The sequence below is a fragment of the Myotis brandtii genome, unplaced genomic scaffold (genome assembly GCF_000412655.1).
Source record: "Myotis brandtii unplaced genomic scaffold, ASM41265v1 scaffold145, whole genome shotgun sequence".
Taxonomy (NCBI): domain Eukaryota; kingdom Metazoa; phylum Chordata; class Mammalia; order Chiroptera; family Vespertilionidae; genus Myotis; species Myotis brandtii.
Genome location: NW_005355204.1, coordinates 248,485 through 273,693, shown reverse-complemented (window position 1 = coordinate 273,693; position 25,209 = coordinate 248,485). Strand labels below are relative to the sequence as shown.

The 25,209-nt window shown below is 43.2% G+C and overlaps 1 protein-coding gene across 1 annotated transcript in view; it reads left to right on the top strand.

Annotated features, from left to right (window-relative positions):
• The window catches only part of LMBR1 (limb development membrane protein 1), a gene marked incomplete at its 5' end in the record, with an annotated part of 119,555 nt that overhangs the window by 72,685 nt on the left and 21,661 nt on the right, over window positions 1–25,209 (top strand). The window contains 6 exons of the mRNA XM_014535564.1: window positions 9,382–9,462; window positions 13,541–13,617; window positions 14,258–14,335; window positions 18,382–18,455; window positions 18,689–18,779; window positions 20,397–20,463. Coding sequence (XP_014391050.1) covers window positions 9,382–9,462; window positions 13,541–13,617; window positions 14,258–14,335; window positions 18,382–18,455; window positions 18,689–18,779; window positions 20,397–20,463 — 468 coding nt within the window. The remainder of the gene's footprint in view (window positions 1–9,381; window positions 9,463–13,540; window positions 13,618–14,257; window positions 14,336–18,381; window positions 18,456–18,688; window positions 18,780–20,396; window positions 20,464–25,209) is intronic.

Here is a 25,209-nt window from a genome sequence, read left to right as displayed (position 1 = left end):
GTCATGGGGGGACATGGGGGCCAGCGCTGAGATCTGTGTTGGGATCTACCCTGACCGCTCTGCTGGCGGGTGGGTCACAGTCTCCCCGCCAGACTCCACCTGCTGGTGAGCCAGTGGCTGTAGTTTTGCTGTTTGCCGCTGGTGGACTGTTGCAGGTGGAAACAGGCTTGGAACAGAAATAGCTCCGGGACAGAATGGACATTGGGACTAATTAAATGACGGACTGTGAGCTTCAGTGTGTCTGTCAGTGTTGTGCAGAGGGAAAAAACAAAAGGCAACGGAACAGCATTTTATGATTTGCTGTTTTAAAGAAAATGGAGATCCTAGAGGTTAGTAATAGAAATCATCCCCATGGGTTTATTACTCTAGTATTATGTGAAATGTATTGTGTTGTAAGTTATATTTTAAATCATTTTTTAAAATTGAAGTTTTAACTTTTTTATTCTGGGCTACTAAAAAGAGTTGCAGTATGATCAAAGTAAAAAACACTTAAAACAATAATACAGATGACACGGTGACGAACACAGAATGCATGGCGGTGTTCTGCTGATGGCACACAAGCATGCGACACGCATCCCATGAGACTCAGACATCCGCGTGGTTTGCTCTGAGCCCCGCTTCCCGGGACCTGGAAAAGCCCGAGCCACTGCCGGAAGCGCGTCCCTCAGGAGCAGCTCTGCCCGCTTCTGGGAGGCCCTCGGCTGCTTTGGGGGTTATGACGTCACTAGAGCTGAATTTTCCCACTGGCTTTTCCAGGCAGCCTGGTTCTGAAGGCTGCCGGCCTGACTTCACGTTCCCGTCTGACACATGAGGGCCAGAGGCTGTGTCCTTGGTGACAGTGTCGCTGCTTCCTAAAGGCTGTGAGGAAGATGAGCTGCCTGCGTGCCACAGTCAGCATCCTCCCCTTCCGTCGGCTGCGCGCCTTCTTCCCAGCAGCACTTTTGGGCAGGCGAGTTCCACCTGCGTCTCAAGTTCACGGACTAGCTGCCTGAAGACAGAGGAAAAGGGCGAGAATCTGTGAGACTATCCGGGACTGAGACACTGGGAAAAGGCATCCTGGGGAGCGGGGAGGAAGCCCAGCTCTGCTGGTTCAGACAGCCCTCCGGGGCCCGTCCTCACGGCAGCATAGAGACCGTCTCCAGAGCCCCCGCGATCCTGGCAGGGCTCCCGCCCCTTTGCCCAGCACCCGGTCTCCCAGCCGGTCAGCCTCCAGCTCCCCTCCCCTCGGACCCTCCTGCATCAGTCAGTCTGGGCGTCGCGTGCTCTCAGCCCTACAGTGCTCCTGCTTCAGTCGGTGACAAGCCCACCCACCCTCTCCTGCATCTCCCTGCAGCTGCCCTCACTGTCCCCTCCCGCAGGCGCCCAATGGTTGCCTCCCTGCTGCCCCACCCGCCCTGTCTGTGCCCCTTGAGCTTTTGGACTTGAGTCCCTGTTGTGAAGCCGATGCTGCCGCCACCCCCTCCCTCCCCCTCATGTCCTGGTCCTCCCACTCTGTCCTCAGCGCTTTCCACCAACTGACTTCCCGTCTTCCTTTTCCCGTTGTGTCTCTGCAGTGGAGCAGGGACACCACAGGGCAGGGGTTTCTGTTGGTCCCTTCCGTGCCCCTGGCCCTGGGACATTGCCAGATGGAGTGGTGTGGTGGAGGGTGGCACTTCCCCGGGAGGTGAGGAAGATGCAGGGTGTGCTGGGGGCATGAAGGCAGAGTCCCAGGGACAGAGCCCAGGACCCATAGCAGGGCCCCTGAGGACAGGCCGGGCCCAGGGGTGTTCCCTAGGAAGCAGAAGTAAGGGGACATTTCCCGGTTGGTCACGTGCAATATGAGCAGTGAAGATGCCTTCTCCAGACCCTGCAGAGGAGCCCCATCGGTAGTTGTGGTGGGAAGCCCTGTGTACCTCCTGCCCAGGGCCACGCACATCCTCAGCACACGCACAGTGGAAGTGAGGCAGAAGCATTAATGGAAATAGCGAGCCTTTGTGTGCGTAGCCGATGGGTGTGCAGGTAACTTAGAAGCACCGTAATGGGCAGGGATTAGTTTTTGTTAAGTTCAAAACCTTCACAGTTCTTTTAATGTAATTTATTTAAATTTAATGTAATTTATTTAAAAATGTTGTAGGCTTTGAACTTAATGATTCAGTGCAGTTTTGTTAGGTACTATTTTTACCTTCATGATAAAAACTTAGTGTATCACTTTTGGTAGCAATTACTTTCCTGCTTGATTCTAACCTTTTTCAAAGCTTGGTCCTCCAAAGCTTCATTACTCCTTATTCTCAGAGGCATTTTCCCTGAGTGTCAGGTTGTAATGCCTTTGTATCTGAAGAATAAAGACTTTCAGAAATAACACATGGCCCTTCCGTGGCACGGGTGGCCGGCAGCATTGTGTCCTCAGTCCTGGAGTCCTGGAGCTGGGTGAGTTGCCTGGTGCTTTTAGGCGATGCCCAGGTTTAGGGAGGCGTTTGTGCTGCTCTAGAGTAATGGGTCCTGTCAGAGCACCTCCCAGCTTCCTGGGCAGACAACTGGCTGACCGGTCATTACTTGCATGACGTCTTCTCCTAACACCCTTAGCAGTGTAAGGAAGCTGAGGTCAGATTTCATCTTATGTCCTCCACCTCACTTTCATCTCGACGCTACGGTTCTTCTACGCCAGCAGTGGGTATTTTAAGAATCCTGTGTACTGTGGGGTCTATCACGGAGTGACAATAACTCAGATTTGCCGCCTCTGGGCCCTGGTGGTTTGGGCGTGGACACAGACAGCAGGCATTGCTGTGGGGAACGGCCCTTCTTTGGTAAGACTGTGATAGAGGAAAATGTTTAGTAATATCCTGACGTCCTGAGTGCACAGAAATGAATATCGATCCTACTGGTAAAACTAGTTAAATAGCTTCTTTCTAGTAAGATAATACGTTTGGGTTTAAGGGTCTGAAACAGGAATTCCTTGTTACAGTTCATTCAGTTTTTAGGGTCATATAATCACTTTCTAGACAATAAAATGTGGCGCAAACAGATTGTTTGTTACCAGTGAGAAGATGTGGCTGAAGAGATGTCAGCTAATGGGGAATACTTTGGAGTAACCAGCTATAGAATATATTTGAGTCAGGTGTCATGTAGTCTCTGAAACTCAGAGCGATCGCTCTATGTAATTGGTCCAAATTTGTTAGCAGAAGATGCATTTCATACACATGGGCTACTTGTTCAGCCACAGCCTGCTTGGATAACAGTATTCTCGATAGTAACATGTATAAATAAATAAGAAGTTTGAAAAATAATCCAGGATAAGGTCTATCAGTAACTTATCTAAAGTAGAAAAAAGCCAAACTGCTACTTTAATTGTACATCTTGCATGTCATCATTGAAAGTATATTTACATTTTCAAAATTGTGCTGGATGTTGAAAGTTTTACGTTCCTTACTTAGTCATATATTTGTGGCTATGTCAGAAGTAAATAGAAACTCTTATTGTAACAAATATTAGCATTCTCATGGAGTAGAACTAGGGCTTCTGAGTGTGTGGTTGTCTGTCTCTGAATAGTAACAGTGTCTGTCTGTCCTGTGGAGGTGCTGTGGAGAGCTGAGGGTCCCGGCTTCAGCTTTCACAAGCTCTGGGGTCTCCTCCTCGCCAGGCTCTGCGAGGCAGCACCTGGCGCTCGCTGGCGCTGGCGGAGGGGATGGAGCCTGTTCACTCTGAGTTATCCGGAGCCTTGGGATTTAACAACAGAATTGTTTGCTTAAATGATTTGAAGTAATTAGAAGTACTTGAGTGACTCCACATTCTTGGTTGTAGAGACCACCTTGGTCAGTTTAAAGTACAAAGTATAATCAACACTGTAAAGAGATATTACTTAGATTTTCTAATCAACTTTTTTTGGTTATATGCTAAATTAAAAAGTTAACTATGAAAATAATCAGTTTATTCTGGAGGTACCTACTTCCAAATATGCGACTAAGTTTAGGGTGCTGCTCGGCTTAGGGCTACCTGCCTATTGCTTCATGGTTTTGGACTGTTTACATACCAGGCTGGAGACTTAAATTTGTTTTAAGAAATGCAACATTGTATGTTTTAAATTCAATTGTTAGTGTCTGCTCTTGAACACATGAATGTCAGTCAGGGCTGTCTTGTGTATTAAGAAAACGTATAAGGTCAGATTAGTTATTGAAGAAATGCTGGGCTTTGGGAAACTCTGTTATCTTGGAAGTAAAATATGAAAATATTTTCAATAGCACACTAGTTTTTCAGCTGGGAAAAGTTGCCTTCAGCTATTAGTTTTCCTGCATCCAAAGAGACGGGTGGAGCAGGATCAAAAATACTTATTTGATCAAAGTTATTGGCTCTGAAGTCATTCTTACCAACGTGAGGAAGATGAAAGGCATTGTTTTTACTGCACGCTAGTAACAGCGTAATTTTGTACTAATTGGTGTTGAACTGCCAATCACCTGGGGGAATGCAAATAGATACTCTTACAGGTTCCTTTGAGGTAGGGGAGTCTTGTGTCGAGGCTGGAAGGAAAACAGAATAATACCGTTAAATTGACCTTAAATGAGCTGCCTTGTGGTTGTCTTGGAGAATCCCTTTTTATTTTTCCTGACTAGCCCAAACAGGCTTTGTCTACCAGTTTGACTTATGGACTAGACAGTGCTGACGGTGAACGTTCAGAAGCGTTTTGAAATAAAGTGGTGATGATATAATTCTGCAGATATCGTGGTGATTTCGTTGGTGCAACTTACGTGTGTGTGACATTCCAGGGTTTGTTTGCAGTTGTCATGGTTCCTCCCAGCAGCCATCATGTCCTCTGGTCACTTACAGTGGAGCATTCTGCCCAGACAAAAGGTGGCTGTTCTCACGGGGATGGCGATGTGTACAGTAAAGGGCGGGGGTGGCTTTGAAATCTGTTATTCCAGATGAAGCTAGTCATTTCATGAAAGCACCATTTTTCTGAGGATGGTTAGAATGTCTTCTTGATCTTTGTGTGCAAATCAGTATTTATTAACTGCCTACTGTGTACCTCGTATGTGTTACCCTAAAAAACTACAGCATTTCAGAATACCACTTTCATTATTTTACTTGGAAAAATAGCACACTGGTTGGTCTAGGTATTTGTATTGAGGTTTGTAGACACCATGCCCGCCAAATAGTGTCTCGCTTCTTAATTTTAAAGTGGCAGCAGCAGCCCAGTCTGTTCTGACAGCTGCCTCCTTTCAGAATTCGGGATGCTCGTTGGATGATTTTTGTAGTCCTGGGCTGGTTGCTGGAATAGCACTTCTGTACAGGCAGAGGGAATGGGATGTATTTGGAATTGTATTGGTAATTAATCACATATAGAAGTTAAATGAGCATCACCCTATAAAAAGTAAAATGTACTTATCTCTAAGACTATTCAAAGACACTTGAAAATGGTACACTGCTCTGCCCCCTTCCTGTAGATCTCCTGTTAAATGGAAATATCCATTAACTTTGTAACTTAATTCCTTCCCTTTTTGCTTTGGCTACCAGAAACTCTGAATTTCGTAGTTAAAATTGAGTAGTTTTGGGACATACTACTTGAATATCTCTGTACTCTCTTCATCCCCATTCTCTTATAATTGTATACTGAGAGTAAAATGATTAAACTCATGAGTTCTGGGGACACTGTGTATCATCCAGGGCATTGGAGACCTCAGTGCCCCGAGCGAGAGGGTGTTGGGTCTGTCTCCAGTGAGGGATGGAGGGACAGTTCTCATCTCCTAGGAACCGAGGCAGGACTGAGGGCTCAGGAAAGAGGCCCCTGAGTCTCCTAGTGCACGCCCACCCCATGCCTATGTGGGGGGCAGGGGAGAAAGGAGTGCTGCTTGCACCCCCAGAGACCCCATAGTACTCTAGGCTCCTTCCTCCTGAGTCCTGCTTCTGTCTGTCCATCCCGTCCCCAAGGACAGACATTGTGGGGCCTCCCGGCAGTTTCCTTGAGGCCTGTCTGACCTGATGAGGTGTGCAGGGTACAGGCAGCGGGAAAGACAAACGACCTCTCCCCAGGCTGGTCTGTCTCCATGGGCCCCTTTTCTGTCCTAAGCAGTCAGTCCATTGCAGTGGCTTATGACAGTGACTGCTAACGGATAGAAGCTCACCCTCAAAGTATGTATCTTTACTCTCTCTCTTTCCTTCTCGTTTCTTATATGTAAGTAAGGCAGGTAAAAGCAAGAAGAAAGGGGAACTTAAAGTCCACAAAACAATTTAAGTTGGAAAGCATTAAATCAAAGAGGGTCATTATGTGCTAACAAAAGGAGTGATGCATAAGGAAGCTGTAACAGTCCTATAGGAACCAAAAACACACACGCAGAAAAACTTAGACAAATACAAACACATAATAAAAATCCAAAACTGGGAGGGAGCCTCTCCCAAGGACAGCTGTCGCAGGGACTTCAGTTGTTCTGTGCCAGAGCTCAGCAGATACGAGAGAAAGAATATGGAGCTAGATAGACCTTCAGAGAAACCAGCAGGAAACACGACCAGGGAGAGCCCAGGTGTTGGATAAACACGAAAAGGTGACTGACCACCTTTAGGGAAATGCAAGTTAAAGTAACCATAAGGAAGCGTGGTGACAAATCAGATGGGCAAAACTTCAAGAGTTATAACATCCAGGCCAGGGAAGAGTATGGAAAATAGGTACTTTCAAAAGCTCTTGGTAGAAATGTAAATTATTGTGACAATATAGGCTATTATAATAAACTAGAGGCCCAGTATACGAAATTCGTGCATGGGTGGGGTCCCTCTGCCTGGCCAGAGGTTGGGGGTTGGGGCCGATCAGTACTGTCTCACCCAGTCCTGATTGGGGCCGATCGGGGCCGGTGGCTGGGGAGGGACTGTAGAGGGACCGCAGGAGGGCTCCAGGCCGTGTCTGGCCCCATCTCGCCCAGTCCCGATCTGCTGGACCCCAGCAGCAAGCTAACCTACCAGTTGGAGCATCTGCCCCCTGGTGGTCAGTGCACGTCATAGCTACCAGTCGGTGGACCGCTGGGTCGGACACTTAGCATATTAGGCTTTTATATATATAGATTGTAACTCACAGCGTGGAATGCTCAGCACGCACTTTCCCTCCAGTCCCTGGTCTTAGAGACCTCATGTCCTTCCAAGGCTCTGCTCAGCCTCTTCAGCTGTCACATGAAGTAAGTTGCATCATGTGTGTGGAAACCCTTTGCAGGCTCCATGGGTGTGTCTTTACTTCTCTTCAGTTCCGATTACCCAACATAAGGAGACACCCTCATTATCAGATAACACCATCGTGGTAAGACCCTTGCTCAGCCTACTGCAGCAGTTTTAAATAGGTCATGGGTCACCCTAGATGGTTTGGCTCAGTGGATAGAGCCACGGCCTGCAGACTGAAGGGTCCTGGGTTCGATTCCGGTCAAGGGCACATTCCTGGGTTGTGGGCTCAATCCCCAAAATCAATAAAAATATATTAATACAAATAAATAGGCCATGAATCAAATGTCACTGCTCTCCATCCATCCAGTCCCCTCACACTCTCTTTTGTCTTCGTCCCCCACCCCCTCACACGCTCTGCTTGGGTCTGTAAAATGGGGTCAGGATTTCTGCTTCAACCAAGGGTGACATTTCCACACGGCCCTCCTTCCCCGCCCATCTCTGTCCCCAGTCCTGTGGGGTCTCTCCTTCCCTCCCCTCCATCTAACTTGGTGGGCCCTGCTCTGCCCCCTCCTCCTTCAACCTCCTTTCTGCAGCCTCCCCCTTTCTCCTCTGGGGGCAGAGCTCCCCAAAGGCAGTGCGGGGCAGGGCTGTGTGGGGCGGGGCTGTGTGCAGAATTGTGCGGGGCTAGCCCAGGCGGGACCTTGGAGGAGAGCTGGGGTGACGGGTCACAGGGAGGAGGAGGGAGGGATGTGGAGCCTGTCCTGTGGGAGAGGCACCGGGCTCCTCGGCTACCCTCACCCAGCAGCTTTTTTAGGCTCCTTTGCAGCTGTCACCCTCCCCCCTCACTGCCTCCCACTTCCTTTCAAGTTTTGGACTCGGTTTCTCCGACTCAGCCCCGCCCCCCTCCCTGCTGAGTCCCCAGGAGCCCGAGGCTGCCCCTTCGCCTCGGGCAGGTGCACCTGGCCTGTCCCCTCCCCGCGCCCCCCCAATGGTGCTACCCACTCTCTTGCAGTAGTTAGTGAAACTTAATAAAAAGAAGCAGCTCTGAAGATTATAAATTGCATACTGAGAATGCCACAGGCTGCGAAGGGCTGTGCAGTCCACAGCTCTCGGATCAGGCCTCTCAGATCATGTGTAGCAGCCTCCCGCGCCAACCAGCCCCTCCTGGCTCCTGCCAGCCTCTGCCCTGGGCTCAGGCCAAACCCTGGGAGCTTCCTGATGGCTCTCACCTCACACCTCACTTTCCAATCCAGCCCACCAGCGCCCGCAGCAAGCTAGCCTATTGGTTGGAGCATCTGCCCACTGGTGGTCAGTGCGCATCATAGCGACTGGTCGAGGGGTCGAACTCCCAGCGAAACTCTGGTCGAGGGGACAATTTGCATATTAGGCTTTTATTATATAGGATTATAATATTTGGGGGGAAGTAACCTTTAACACGTTAAACGCCCAGTCAGTCACCGGTGACTGACACTATACTTTTTGTCCGGAAGACAAAACAGGCTGGCGCTTAACGTGTTAAATATCTCCTATATGTCAGTGCTCACACCCTTTGACTCAGCAGAGTGTGTTTTGGGAATCTGCGCTACAGAAATAACAGACCAGAATGACCCGGGTGTGCCTGTAGACGTGTGTACTGCAGCATTGTTTGTATGCATCCCATCGGAGGAACTTGACTGTTCATAAGTGGAATAATCTTGAATAAAGCTGAAGGATGTCCACACTCTGGAATATTACGTGTTCAGCTGTTAAGGACTTGTCACTCTCAATGTGGACGCATCATTGACTAGGAAAGCAAGTGGAAAAATAATGCATCTGATTCAACCCATTCTTATAAACCCCATGCAAGATAAATGTGAATGTGTGAATACGCACCTGAATATGAAGAAAGGCGTGGACGCATCAGCCACACGGTCAACTGTTGTCACTATAGGAAGGTGGGATGGAGAAGAGATCTTGATTTTCTTTGACTTTATAATAAGCACATGATACTTTTATAATTAATAAAAATTAATAATAGATCCATTAAGAATTTTACCAAAGTAATACATTTTCTAGGAAACATGTAGTGTTTCATCAATAAGAATTTGGACGTTTTAAGTGGTTAAAAAATGGATGTACTTTTCTGTGAATCACAGCAGCATTTGTTTTCATTCTCTATAATCAGCATTTGCAATGTGTTATTTTTATATTTTAATGGAATGTGAGGGCCACCTGTTCTATACTCCTAGGTGTTCTGTTGTTTTACTTCTAAACTATGTTTGCTTTCCACAGGACTGTCTTCATCAGTGGACTACAATGTAATGGAGCTGGAACAAGAACTTGAAAATGTAAAGATTTTTAAGACAAAATTAGGTACATTTTCCCCCTTGACTTGATTTCTTATTAAAGTCTTTCCTGTAGTCTGAAATATTAAAAAAACGCATTAAATCTTTAGTTTATGTTACAAGCTTTTAATCTGTCCAAGCCATTTGGGGAGAGGATAAGCATGCATCGACTCACTTTTTGTTTTGTTTTTTCATGTTTACAAAATGAATTTTCAAAACAAACTGATGTTTAAAGGTGTCATTCTATTGTCTTTTCACTTGCATTATTCCTGACAAGTAATCATCTGTCATCTTTATCTTTTATTGTGTCTTTATCTTCTTTTCAGATCTCCTCTTTATCATTGATTTAGAACAATTTTATTGTGATGTGCCTTTGAGTAATTTTATTTATGTTTCTTATCCTTTGGGTTCATTGATTTTTTTTGACCTGGGAAATTGTAATTGTCATCTCATGTGGAAACTTTTTGCCATTACTTTTCCAAGTATTTTTTTCTTCTTCTATCTGTGCCTCCCTTTCCAAGGACTCCAATTTCATGTACAATAGCTCTTACAAAGTTGCCCCATAACTCAAGGATGTTCCCTTACTTTTCATGTGGTTTGTTTTTCCTCTGTGTGTTTCATTTCAGATAGTTTGTATTGCTATGTCTTCATGTTTACTAATTTTTTTCCTCTGAGTGTTAATCTGCCTTTAATCCCACCTATTGTATTTATTTCTCAGACACTGCAATTTTTATCTCTTAAAGTTCTGTTTAGGCCTGTTTTATATCTTCCATATGTCTAATTAGCATCTTTAATTTGATACCCACCTTTTTGAAAATATGGAATACAGTTTTAATAACACTTGTAATGTTTTTGTCTGCTAATTCTAACATCTATGTTTATTCTAGAAGAGTTTCAATTGATTGACTTACTGTATTTTTGTGCCTATTTGCATGCATGGCAACTTTCGGTACTAGCTACTGTGCATCTTACATTGTTCAGTGCTAATGTTTTTGTATTCCTGTAAGTGAGGAACTTTGTTTTGGGATGCAGTGAAGTTACTTATAAACAGTTTGATATTATCAGGTCTTGCCTTGAAGACTTGTTAGGCTGGGCCAGAATGACATTTCGTCTAGGGCAGCGGTTCTCAACCTGTGGGTCGCGACCCCTTTGGTGGTCGAACAACCCTTTCACAGGGGTCGCCTAAGACCATCCTGCATATCAGATATTTACATTACGATTCATAACAGTAGCATTACAGTTATGTGGTTTTATCAATTCCCACCCTCCCTTTAAGGCAGCGGTTCTCAACCTGTGGGTCACGACTCGCCTAAGACCATCCTGCATATCAGATATTTACATTACGATTCATAACAGTAGCAAAATTACAGTTATGAAGTAGCAACGAAAATAATTTTATGGTTGGGGGTCACAGCATGAGGAACTGTTTTAAAGGGCCAGAAGGTTGCGAACCACTGGTCTAGGGCTACTAGTAGTAGTTCCCTGCTACTGACGCAAGACCCTTCTAAGCATTCTACCCAGTGTCCCAGTATCTTGAGGGAGCAGCATGGTTCTTGACCCTTTGTGATTGTTGGATGCTGTTCCTTTTACTCATTTTGGGGTGGTGCTTTCATCAGCCGTGGGTGCTTTCTTCACATACCAGAGCTGATCATTACCCTACTCCAGTCCTCGGGGTTTTCTCTGTGCAATAGTCTCCTCTCTGGCACTTGCTCTGCAAAATCCTGCTGACTTGGTCTCTCCAGACCCCATTGTATGTCCTCAACTCAGGGATTGAACTGGGCTCTGCTTGGGTTCCTCCTCCCTGCACCAGGGCCCGCCTGGGAGCTCTCCCTAGACAGTGAGCTGGGGCAGACACAGGGCTTGAGGGTTTGTTCCCCATCTTTCAGAGGCCATTGCCCTTCAGTGATCAGATGTCCCAGGCTTGAAAACTGTTGTTTCATATACATGTATTTTTTGGTCTTTAAATTGTTTCAGGCTGGACAGTAACTCTGGTCCCCAAGACAGTTGTTACTCTGTCTTCAGAAGGGCAAGTCAAATATTATGTTGTTGAAAATTATATATGCAGTTCAATCATTTTCATTTCATAAACATCATTACATTGCTGCAGGTTACTTTCTTCATCCTGCTGTTGATGGATGTTTGAAATGTTTCCAGTCTTGTGCTAATGTGAATGCTATTGGTATAGACATTCTTCTACATATCTCTTGGTACAAGTGAAATTATAGGATCACTGGGTGTTTCTGCACAACGTTTTCAGATAACCCCAAACCTTCCCAGGTAGTTGTGTTACTTTGTATTCCTGTGAGGTACCAGTAAGGCTCCCTGCTGCCCCCCATCCTTGCCTACAGTCCACGGTGCTGGACTTCTCCATTTGTTCCCGTTCAGGGCATCTGATTTGGTGTTCAGTTTGCATGACCCTGATTTGCGTTTCCAGTGTTCATTTAGCTTCTGCTTGAAAAACATTTGTAAGTATTTCATTTAGTGCTGGTTTGCTGGCAACAAATTCTCTCAGTTTTTATCTGAAAACATTTTTACTTTGCTTTCTTGTTTGTGGGGCATTTACATGGAATTTGAACTCTTATCGGGTAATTTTCATCATTGTAAAGATGCCATCCAGAGTCGTCTCAGTGCCCTTGGGTAGGGCTGCTAGATTTCCTTTTGTCTTTGTCTTTCTACTGATCTTCCTTCACTTCTTTTCAGCTGTTGTAACTGTTGTCAAAATGATCACACTCTTATCTTTAATTACAATATTTTTCAGTTCTAGAAATTCCATTTGATTATTTTTCTAGATTCAATTTGTGACATTTGCCATCTCATCATTTGTCTTAGTGAGCATGTTACTCAGTTACTTTAAGGCCACTTCCTGATGAGCCCACTATCTGGATCAGCTGAAAGTGTTTCTGTTCTTTTTTCCTTTGTTCTGCCTTCTGGTAATATTTGAATAAACGCTAGACACTTTTTATGTGTCACTGTAGAAACATGGTGATAGTCTCTTCTTTTTGAAAGGACTTCCTTTAGCTTCTGGCAGGCAGTTAGAGTAGGGACAGATCCCTTTAATCTGAGATAGTTGGAGACTGGGTTTTGGCCTTTACTAGGGGGTCTATTTCCAGTTTGGTATTGCTCCTAGAGTATAGCTTCTCCTTGGTCCTGAAAGCCTGGTTGTTTTGTTGTTGACTGTCATGCTGTCTTCTTCATGAACCTTGAACTCTAGTTTTACCTTTCAAGAAACATAAGCCCGATGGAGCTCAGCTTGGCTTCTCTACCCTGAGCTGCACCCTCTGTCCCCCTCCTCAGCGCTGAGCTTTGCAGGGGCAGTGGCTGCATCTGGCTCTCCTTCCTCTCTCCTCTTCTCTGTCATCCTAGCCTCTCAAGTGCTGACGGCCTCAGTCGCCCCAAACTTCAATTTTTGTCTCCTTGGCTCTGCTGAGCTTGCTGAAAGCTTTGCTTTAGGAAAGTGGGTTTTCTTTCACCCACTGATTTCTGCTTATTTCTCAGCCTTGTGGGTCCATGCAGTTACATCTGGAAAATGTGGGGGAAGGAGTGTGCCTTCATTTCACAGACACTGGCCCCTCAGTGTTGATTGTCATGGTGATTCTGACACAATAAAGTGAGTTTGATCCACCTTCTCCAGGTGTTTATGGCCTGGGACAGTGTGACGTGAGGGAGCCCCTTGCAGCCCAAAGTGGAAGTTTGCTCTCAGCCTGTAGCAACGGGAGTGATGTCTTCGGGATGTGAGAGTAGAGGGGATTTTTACTCCTGTTACTTTAGTCATTCAAATCTGTATCAATATGTAAACCCATGTCAAATACAAATATCTCTATATTTTCAGAGTAAGCTATAAATTAACATTTTATTTCATTAGCAATTGAAATGTCTTTAAAGAGCTAAAATTTAAGCATCACAGGACTAAGTTGTTTAATGTAGCAAACTAACTCTAAATCTCTGATTTTTATGACTTGTGGAGGAAAATGTAAAATAATTTGTGTTTTTTAAAAATTATATAAAAATAATGCATTCTGGTTATAGTAGTAAGGAATAAAAATGGGAATGTGGAGAGGATTTTGGGCCATTTCTGAAATCTTCTGTTGTGTTGTTTCTCCTACTAGAGAGGCGGAAGAAGGCGTCGGCTTGGGAAAGAAATTTGGTGTATCCTGCGGTCATGGTTCTCCTTCTCATTGAGACGGTAGGAATTGATTTGCCTGGTTGCATAAAGCAAATTATTTGATATTTACTTTACTGTTTGAATGTGGCAATTCCCTCAGCGAAGTGCAGGTAAACTGGTTTTCTATTAGTAAGATTAAAATGCATCCATGCTTCTATGTGCAAAAACTTGATAGAACCAAAATAGAAATGAATAGTAATTTTTAAAAAGTCCTCAAGCTTATCTATTTCTTCGTGAAAGCAGGAAATTCATTCTTTGTTTCATTGAAAATGCAGAGCAGAGGAGGTGCTGGAAACACTGTCAGACTCACGGGAGGCTGTGGGCGGGCGTCAGGGAGCCAGTTCTGATGGATTGTAACTGTTTGTAACTTGGGGTGGGGGGAGGTTGGATTTCCAGTTGGTGAGATCAGTGAATAAGTGGATCTGTGTTATTAGCATTTGTCACAAGTTTTGAAATTATAATAATTTATAGAATGTTTTAGAATTTATTCTGGGGTTTTGTAGACAGTCTAATGACTTTAGGGTTTTATGTAGAATTTTTGTTTGGACTACTTTTCTCTCCTCTGAAGCATACAGTTGGTTGGCCACTTAGACTTTAATATATATGTATTGGCAAAATGTCTTTGAAATGTAGAACTGACAACTGACTTTTTGTGTCGTAGTCCATCTCGGTCCTCCTGGTGGCTTGTAATATCCTTTGCCTGTTGGTTGATGAAACAGCAATGCCAAAGGGAACGAGGGTAAAGTAGAATGTTTAACATGTCTTTCTTTTGCAAGAATATCTGCATGTACACCCTGAGTGCTTCAGATAAGCCAGTTAAAGTCACCTTTCTGTATGCGTATACTTTACGTTGTGTGAATTTCTTTATGCAAGGGGCCTTCATAAATAGCATTTATAAACTACTATAGGCCCGATGCACGAAATTATTGCAAGGGGCTCAGCCCTCGCAGCCACGGTGGCTGCCTCGGCCCTTGCAGCCCTGGCTTTGTCTGGAAGGTCGTCTGGTCTAATTAGCATATTATGCTTTTACTAGAGGCCCAGTGCACGGATTTGTGCACCAGTGGGGTCCCTCGGCTTGGCCTGCAGGGATCAGGCCGAAACCAGCTCTCCGACATCCCCCGAGGGGTCCCGGATTGCGAGAGGGCGGTTCTTGGGTGACACACCCCAGAATCGGGCTCATCACCCGAGAACCGCAGCTGCTAAGTCACGGTAGCTTGGCAGCTCCTGTGTTGAGTGTCTGCCCCCTGGTGGTCAGTGCACGTCATAGCTACCAGTTGGCCAGTCGGACAGTCGCTTAGGCTTTTATATATATAGATTATAGATGGTTTTGTTTCTGGTATCTGGATTGGCCGGGCCTTTTATCAAAAATCAGATACACTTCATATCAGAGTTTATCTTTGTTTTACTGAAATTCATTACTTGTGATTTTTTTAAAAAAATGTACACTCTGAAATAGTGACATATGAAGAGTTTATTAAATGGGTTCATTGGGTTTGTGAGAGATGCAACTGTGTGGTTGATGGGAGTCCCACTTCAGGAGAGTCTACACTTTATGACACTGAGTCAAAATGTTCAGTTACTGGCGAGAGTAAGAGGTATATCTTTTTATGAGTTAACTTAGTTTTCTCTCTTGTTAAAAGATTGATGATTTTATTAAAATCTGTCAATTAGCTGATTTGAATATATTTTCATCAAGAAGGTAGTTCACTAAATATTCATAGTTGACATAGTTTTTTCTAGATGTCTCTAAACTTTTACATACTTAAAGTAACATTTAAGTTTTGACATTTATTATATTTTTCCAAGTCAGCCACTTTCCCATTCCCCATAGAAATGACTTAAAAACTTTTAGACTTTTGATGCCCTTCTCTCTCTAATACACCTGTTCTCTCATAGAGAAAAGCCATTGTCTATCTTAATTCCTTCTCTTCGGTCTATGATGAAGATACCCTGTTCTTCCCAAAGCTAATTCATTCAGCCCTAGTTCTTGATTTAGATCCCCCCTCACACCATTGTCCCTTGTGCCGTCTGTCCCTGCCACTCTCTCCACAGTGTGAGCTACCAGCAGGCTCCAGGTGCCTCATTCCACTAACAAGCAGCAGCAACAGACAGCCTCCTCTTCTACAGTCCTGTCTTCGTCTTTTGTTTACTCCCAATCCCATTGATAAGAGCAAGAAGTCACCTACTGTGTTGACTTCTAGCTACTTTTTAACCGATTCTTATATACTATATACTAAGTAAATCTTATGTCATAGTAGAGAGGGACTTATACCTGGTAGGCTCCTTGCATGATTGTGTAAATAAATCAGGTCACCTTAATCCTACCTGTGTAGGCCTCTGAAGACAGGGAATAGTTCCAAAATGTTTTTTATCACAGTTGTTGGGGAGGAAAATTTTTTTCTTCTACCCTTCTAGGTTCGTTTGTCTGGTCTAAGAATTAAATTGACAAAGAGACAGAAAAACAGGAGAAAATAAAATTTAATTACATAAGTACATAAGGAGACCCCATAGAATGAGATCTCAAGAAATTATCAAAGCAGGGAATATGTATACCATTCTTAGACAAAGAAACAGTTACTTATGAAGATCGCACAAAACAGAGAGTTTGTGTTTGGGTTAGGGACTTAATTGAAGAAGTAACAAAGCTTGTTTTTATAGCGACCTCGGCCCTGAACTCCCTCTCTCTGGCACAGGGAGCTTTGTTCCTTGTGTTAGGGGAACAGGAGGCCAGAGTGTGCTTCTTGTACTGGCAGGCTCTCCAGCAACTAATTTGAAATGATCAACATGCCGCCGTGGCCTATTTTGGGGCGGCCTGCCCGAGTCCCATTGCAGTCAGTATGCTTCTTATGCCTAAGTTAGAATGTATAGAGAATATTATTTCTTGTTTTTGTTTTCTTAGTGTGACTATACATTTTATTTTATCCTGGTATTTCTCTTAGATGTAATAGAAGCTGATTGTAAATAAGTCATTCGTATTCATATAGTTCCTTTAATTAATAAGCTATGGAAATATTGTTCCTACTTCATTAAGAAATAATTTTTCTCCTATTTGGTCTCATTGACAAAACTACTTTTCTGTTTGTTTTTTTGAGTCCTAGATAAAGATAGTTTTTGAGAATAGGTACAATGTTTAGGAAAAAATTTATAGCATTACATTTTTTAAAATCTGGGTTTATTAAGTTATATCTCTTAAAACTCCCAAGTTTCCAAGGAAGATTTGGGGAAAGGACATTTCTAAGGGTTAGAAACAGGGTATGCACATTCACCTTCTTTCTGTGCTTAGCTTACTTTTGACATTTTTTAATTGTATAATTTTTATATGTCGCCTCAGGGTTCGGATAATTATATATTTTATCCCTATTGTACTGTTATTGAAAGGTTAGCATGGAAGGTTAGCATGGTGGTCTGTCCGGGAAGGCTAAATAGCCACCTCTGAGGGTGATAAAAGAAAATTGAATTTATTTAAGAAAAGGGCTGCACAGCACTGAGCCAAGGGAACATTGGGGTGATGATGGCAGCTCCAGGAGCTGAGTGTCATCCTTATATATAGTCACTGGCAGGACACTTGTCATCAGTGGTTTTGGGGGCTGAGTCGGTGGGCTTGGAATGCGGGTGGAATGCATGTGTGTGATCAGGTGCCTTCAGGACAATTTCAATTCCTTGTATGGTCTGACTCCTGGTGTCTAGCATCTTTTTTCTGGTCTTTGTCTTCTGTTGGGGGAAATGGCCATTAAGGATTGTAAGAAACATTCAGACCTCTAAAGAGTTTTTGTGAGTTTATTTGAGCCAAACTGTTGACAATTGCTGGGAAGCAGAATCTCAACATATTTGGATAATGCTCCTGAGAATGGTGGTTTTTCACCTAGTTTTGCAGGTTACCTCAAGGAGGAGATGTAAGTGGGTTACCTGAAATCCACTGGTGATTAGGGAGGTGGGAGAAAGCAAAGCGGGGGAAACCTTTGGGATTGGGGAAAAAGTAAAATGATAGACACTTACCTACCATGATCAGGAAGCTGGTTTTCCCGGGCGAGGCTTATCCATTGCACTCCGGATGTGCTGACCCCTGCGATGTCCCAAAACACATAAAGTAAAATGATAGACACATGCTTCTTTTGCATAGGTGGGTACAGGATGGTTAACAGTCAGCAATTAACCTGATAACAATAAGAATGAGGGAATTTTTGGTCTCCATCCTGGTGCATTGGTTGTGCCCTAAGGGGTCCCCAAAAAGGGAAGTTACAAGTTACCCTGACATTCCACAGGTATGTTATTATAGATGCAAAAAGACAATAGGCTTGGTAAAGATGAAAGTTGATCTTTGTCAGGGAAGATACTGGCCTAGGACATGACTACCCACTATAAATTTTTTAATTTAAAAAAGTTTTAATTTCAGGCCATCCTTTCTGGTTACTTTAAGTCCCTGAGTTAGCAAGGCCTCCACGCAGGCCTTCCCTGAGCTAGTCAGGTTAGCATGTGGCCCCTTTTCGTCCACACCCTGTAGTCCTAACAGATATATTTTTAAAGGATTTCTTCCAAGCATATTGAAGAATTCACAAAATGCTCATATTATTTTGATAAGAAACTTAAATTTGAAATAAATCAGAAATATTTTGAGCCTGTTAAAATTGTTAACATGTGGTTGAGTTAGTTGATGAACTCTGCCTAATGTCAAGTTTTATTAGACCAAGTTCCTAATTTCAGCTGTCCTATATTTGTGAAACAACAATTTTAGGGAAACCAAATATAATAGTGTCATTGAATTCTGAAAAGTGTTTTTCCCCCCAGGGGCCTGGGATAGGAAATGCCTCGCTCTCAGCTTTTGGTTTTGTGGGAGCGGCACTTGAAATCATTTTGATTTTGTATCCTTTCTTTCACTGAAGCTCTGTCTGTTAACAAGTTTTCTGTCCAGTTTTCTGGGACAGTGGTAATTTACTAAGACACTTGCCCCGAGAAAAAACAAGGCATTCTTCCCCAGGCACTCCAAGTGGCTTTTGGTTTTGTTTTGAGTTTCCTTTGGGCCTTCAGACTTGGAGACTACTGAGAACTGAAGGCAGCTCACATTCTTTGGAGGTGTTTTCCTTGATTCTCACAGCTATCTGATGGTGTCCTCTGTCGTCGGTTTCTATAGCCTCCGCTTTTTTGGAGACTTTATTCCCAAAAAGGATGACACGACCATGACAAAGGTAAGGTAAAGTCTCGGGCGACGGTGCCTCCCCTTTGCCTTCCAAGCCAACCCGTGTGCTTTATTTAGTAATCGCCCTGCGCGCTTCCGCAGCAGCAGAGGCATTTGTAAATTGTGCAAACACAAACTGGAAGGTTTTCGTGTGGGAGCTGCCAGTGTGCCCTGTGTGGCTTGGACGACGTCCATTCACTTGTAAATGCGGAGGAGCCTAGCTTGTTAGCTGGCACAGAGGCTCTGAAAAGACGCTTTTCCTCCAAAGAAAATGCTCCGCTAATGAGTCACTTGGGCTGTGCTGACTGCACTTCAGGGAGCTCCTTTGAGATCTGAAGAACCTCTGTTGCTACAAGTAGTGGAGACAAAGTGTCTCAAATTTGAATAATTAAAGCAAGACGGAAGAGGCCTATTCAGAAACATTTTGCAATCTGAGGCTGATTTGACTTCCTACAATATGTCCTTGGCTACGGGAATAGCACAGGCTGTGGCACAATGGCTGCTGCTCTGTAAAATGTTCCCACCGGCTGAAATGAGGGGCAACTACAGGAGCTGCGGGCTTCTTTTATGTTATTAAATATTCCATATTGTTATCCTATTTTAAGAGGGAACTTATTTCCTATTCATCTATCGATGTACCTAACACACTGTGAGTTTTTGAAACTCTGAGCGTCTAGCTTAAGTGATCACAGGTCTGATCAGCATTTCCAGCTCTTATTTATTATGAAAGAACTAGAGGCCCGATGCACGAAATTCGTGCAAGAGTAGGCCTTCCTTCCCCTAGCTGCTGGTACCGGCTTCCCTCTGGCACCCGGGACCTGGGCTTCCCTCGCAGCCCTGGCTTCGTCTGGAAGGTTGTCTGGAAGGATGTCTGGTCTAATTAGCATATTATGCTTTTATTATTATAGATAAGCATAGGGTACATTGAAAATGAATGACTAGAGTGTATGTGTTTTGGATTTTGAGCTTTTTGATATTAAAATCTTATAACGTCAACATGTTAGAAGTAGATCTTATATAAATTGTGAGCAGTAGTTGTCTTTAAAAACAGAGTCAGATATTAAATGCATTAATTATTTAAATAAATATATTTTTCTTGATTTCAGAGAGGAAGGGAGAGGGAGAGAGAGAGAGAAACATCAATGGTGAGACAGAATCATTGATCCCTGGCCCCTGCACACCCCACACTGGGAATCGAGCCTGCAATCAGAGTATGTGCCCTGACCAGGAATCGAACCATGACCTCCTGGTTCATAGGTTGATGCTCAACCACTGAGCCTGGCTGGCCGGGCTAGGCATTAATTCTTTTTCACTTGACAAGCAAGCTGTTTTGAAATTGGCAACATCAATCAATGATGTAAAATGCATTGTCTGAGGTGTAAAGTAACTTAAGTGTTCTGTAGCTTTATATTTGTGCCAGGCACTACCAATATTTTCTAGAACATACAGATAGGACGTTAAATGTCTATAGGCAGTTTCTTCTTATTTTTAAATTCTATTGTGAAGAGTGTGATTAAGAAGTTAGCAAGGTGCAGTAGGCACCTGGAGTGAACAGCTTCCCAGAGGGGATGGGTTCCATTTATCATCCCGTTGCGTGACCGCCTGCTGCTCTTGTGTCTCCTGGCAGATCATTGGGAACTGCGTGTCGCTGCTGGTCCTGAGCTCCGCTCTGCCTGTGATGTCCAGAACCCTGGGTGAGTCCAAGTGGGATGTTCCACTCCACTCCACTCCTTCACTCCAGTTTCTAAAGATCATCCTTTGAGATACACCACTACCCTACTTCACGCCTTTACTCCTGTACTTCATGATTTAGGGCTACACCAGAAAGCGCTTTTATCAAACGAAGGCCACTTATTTTTTTAAATCCTAATAATATGTCTTCTCAAAACAGTGGACTTTTTTGTTCACTGACTAGTTAAGCTTTTGAGTCTCTAGTGAGGAAACTGATTTTTACTTTTAAAAATGTTTAATGTTTAGAAAATATTAAACTAATTTTTCTTAATATGAAATGTTTTAAAACATAATTGTATTTTAAAAAATTGAAAATCTGTCAGACTAATTTTAAGCTGCTCTGTGTCATGAAGTGGGCGTAAAGGCAGCGAGGTCTCGGAGAACCACGGGGACTTAAAGGGCAGCCTTTAGTTTAAGGATCTCACGTGCCTGTCATCCTGTTTACAGAATTTTGATTCTCTAAAAGGAAAGTGTCCCACATTGTTCTAGTGGCTGGGGAGCTTCCTGTGGCCCCTCCCCGCCTGTAAAGCCCTGTGGGCTCGGGATGCTCAGGGCTGGGCTAACTGTTACTCCGCGTGTTCAGTAGGAGCTCCGTTTTCCAGACTTAGGGTTTGACCTGAGAGTGTTCACCAACGATTAGGAAAAATCCCACCATTCAACCTCAGCAACTTGCTCACAACGAAAATGACAAGTCCGAGCTGCTTTTGTTTCAGCTGGTATATCGCATCATCATTTATTCAAGACCCACCCATCAGGGATGCGGGTGGTGCCAAAAAGCAGGCGTTATCCTCGTCTCTAATTCTCACAGGAATTTCATCTTTTAATAAAGAGTGAAATCTCCGATGAGTAGAGAGGGACCGCTCTCCACAAACCGACAGAGCTCGCTCACTCCTCACTCCTTTGTGTTTGCTTACAGGGCTTGTTATTGTTTTGACATCTGCTTATGGTGTGCTAATCTTGAAAATGCCAAAAATCTGCACTTTCGTTACTTGATTTGTAGCTAAATGTCATATGTATCATGACAGTCAACAAATAATTTCTGTGTTATTACAGCTACCCTACCATTTGGTCACTTATGAAACCTACTGTGCTCTGTTATTTAAAATTGTTCATAGCAGTACTAGTATATACTTGTTTACAGAAGAAAATTACATGCTGAGTATAGTTTTAATACAAAGAAAATGAATGGCAAAATTTGCTTTTTTAAAGATCAACACATTAAATTCCTGAGTAGTTTGCCATAGAGATAAATAAAAAGGAGAAAAGGAAAGATGGAACAATTAAAAGGCAGCTAACAAATGCCCGGACCCAGCTGTCCAAACAGGATTAATGGCGTGCATTAGGGCGCAGTGGTCACGTGCTCCGCCCGGCACAGCACGCACGCACTACCTGTTATGCCAGTGGCACTGAATAGATGAAAAGGAGTAAGTGCACTGAACAGAGTCACAGAGGCTTTTCACAGCGTTAAAAAAGCAAATTTCTAGACAAAAAGAATAAGCTTTATTTAGTATTATGGGAAATGCAAACTTGGGAGTTACTTTGTAATTCCTCGGTTAACTCTTTAGAAGTGAGTCTTTGATTTTAAGAAGATAAAATATAGGGAATTGTCATGACTATTATCCTACAGTATAACGGGACTTTGATTTACTGGCTGAAAAGCTTATCAGACCAGAATAGAGGGTGTGCTTAAGCACGGATTCCAGGCTGTGGCATCTCCTCTCTGTCTCATGCCTCCCACAGGGAGAGCCTGACCCCAGGAACTCAGCCCGCAGCAGCCCCCCACTCAGTTAAATGAGACTCGAAGCAACAAGGAGCCTCATCACCTCCATTACATGCAGCTCTTCTCTTAGTTTAATAGTTTTAAGTGATGATTATAAATTCAATTATAAATTGAAAATATATTGAAACCTGTATAAAAAATTAATTTGATGTTCTGGGAGGTTTTTTCTTTTAAATTTGCCAACTGCTACTGTTGCTGTGTGGTAGGCATAAACTGTAGCTTTAGACTTACATGTCTGGTGTGACATGGCACTTTTATTAAGAAATTCCTTTGGAATAGCTTCTTATATTTGAATATGGAAAACTGCACTAATTGAAAAATTATTGCTAATTATGCTAATTTAAAAATGACCACTAAGTAGATTTTATAAGCATATCACTTGCCACAAGGTCTGTGAAAAAAATTTTGACCTTTTATTTTCAGTCAAATATAATTAATATAGATGATCGTTTTGTCACTTATAGGAAACACAAGACATCTGTGCTTAACATTGTTTATTCGAACTCTTTAAACCCTTTGCGAGCGAGTAATGACACTCCTGGAGTTGGTGACCAGACTGGCTGGCTGCATGGTCAGACTTCAGTTTTGAAGAATGCAACATCTGGGGGATTTGGTGTTCAGATATTCAGTAAACAAAGGGCTCTCAAGGTGATTAGAGGAGATGGTTGACAGGTGAAATTAGAACATGATCAGGCCTAGTAAATGACCTATGGATGCCGGAGTTTTCTATAATAAAATATTTTAAAGGTAGCAGAGCATTTTGTAAGAACAGATTTTGTCTGGTTGCTGACATGTTCTTTTTTAAAAAAATATTTTTTTTATTGATTTCAGAGAGGAAGGGAAAGAGAGAGAGAGAAATATCAATGATGAGTGAGAATCCTTGATCCGCTGCCTCCTACTGGGGATCGAGCCCGCAACCCCGCCATGTGCCCTGAATGGGAATCTAACCATGACCTCCTAATTCATGGGTTGATGCTCAACCACTGAGCTGCACCAGCCGGGCTGACATGTTTTTTTATTATGCTCAATCAAGAAACAACAGAAGGATTGACATTTTTTGCATTCTTTATTTGAAATCTCCTTGAACCAGAAAATTTTTCTCAACTGTTACCAAAAGACCTTGTAGTACTTCTACTAATTTCTATTTTAAAATTATTTTCTTCATTCTGAGGTTCTTTCTGTGACTTGTTAGTGATGCAGGTTCCAAATGCAGATTTAAAAAATGTGCTTGTGGTATAAACACAAAAACTCGTACCCTTTTGAACCAGCCTGTTATTTGTGTCCTGTGCCCATATTTCTCATCGGGGTCTCATACAGGAGAGCAAGTGCATTATTCGCTTTTGTTCTTTGATGAAAGAATCCTGTTTCATTTCTGTCCTTTTTGGAGAGGTTTTCTTTTGGGGTTTTATAAATACACTCCTAATTTTTACACTGGGCCTTCTTTCCCTCTCCAGTTCTCAGTGTGAAATAGAAGTATAAATTATCATATATACCCCTAATTATGACTTTGATATAGAAATACTTTCAAACCTCATATTGAAAATTTCTCAACAAAAAAATGTGTATATGACTTAGTCATGGTCAGTTATTTTGTAGAAAATAATAAATGAGCGGTACTGATGAACTTTTAAAAAAAAATTTATTGATTTCAGAGAAGAAGGGAGAGGGAGAGAGAGATAGAAACATCAATGATGAGAGGGAATCAGTGATTGGTTGCCTCCTGCCTGCCCCCTCCTGGGGATCGAGCCCGCAACCCAGGCATGAATCTAACCTGGGACCAGAATCTAACCTGGGACCCCTCAGCCCGCAGGCCGACGCTCTATCCACTAAGCCATTCCAGCAAGGGTACTGATGAACTTCTGATAGATTACTAATGTCCTCATGTCTGAACAGTCAGTTTGTATATCTAGTTAGGATTTTTAATAAAGAGGCAGTATTCTGAGTCAAATGTCTGAGTTTGGAAAGTAACCATGGCTCACGCTACATGCCCTCATTCCCGGTACCTTGTCATGTTCTGACACTGTCCTAGTTTTAGGGCTCACAGTCGCGCCCAAGAAAACATCAGGGCCACACATTATCCAAATAACTTAGCCATCTGTTGACACACAACCAAATACCTTAACTTTTAGTTTGTTATAAAATAATTTTCATATGAAAATAATTCCAGTTAGGATCATTTTGCTGGAAGAAGCCTTAAGATACAGTTTTAGAATGTTAACAATTAAAACTAGACTGTGAACTATAGTGAGGGACTAATTTGTACCAAGAATCAAGAGTGCTAACCTGGCTGAGAATATACATAGTATTGGCTGCCTCTTGCATGTCCCTCTGGGAGATGGAGCCCACAACCCAGGCATATGCCCTGACCAGGAATTAAACCAGCAACCTCGTGGTGCATGGGGTCAAGGGTCAACCACTGAGCCACAGACTGGGCGTTATGATTATTTTTTAATTGACCATATTGCTATTTATTTTCTATTTGACCTGTCTCTTCTTTGTTCCCCTTTTTTACCCTTTATCTGCATTCTTACCTATTTAGTTGGCCTACTTGCTATAACTCCATTGTATTACTTGAATAGTTGTTTTATGGTTTATAGTATACATTTTATTATTATTATTTATATTTTTTTATTGATTTGAGAGAGGAAGGGAGAGGGAGAGAGAGAGAAACATCAATGATGAGAGAGAATCATTGATCGGCTGCCTCCTGCACACCCCCTACTGGGGATCGAGCCCATAACCCAGGCATGTGACCCTGACTGGAATCGAACCTGGGACCCTTCAGTCTGCAGGCCAACGCTCTATCCACTGAGCCAAACCAGCTAGGGCCATTTTATTATTACTATTATTTTTAATAATTCTTTATTGTTGAAATTTTTATATATGTCCCCTTTTTCCTCTCATTGACCCCCCCTCCAGCCCGCCCCGC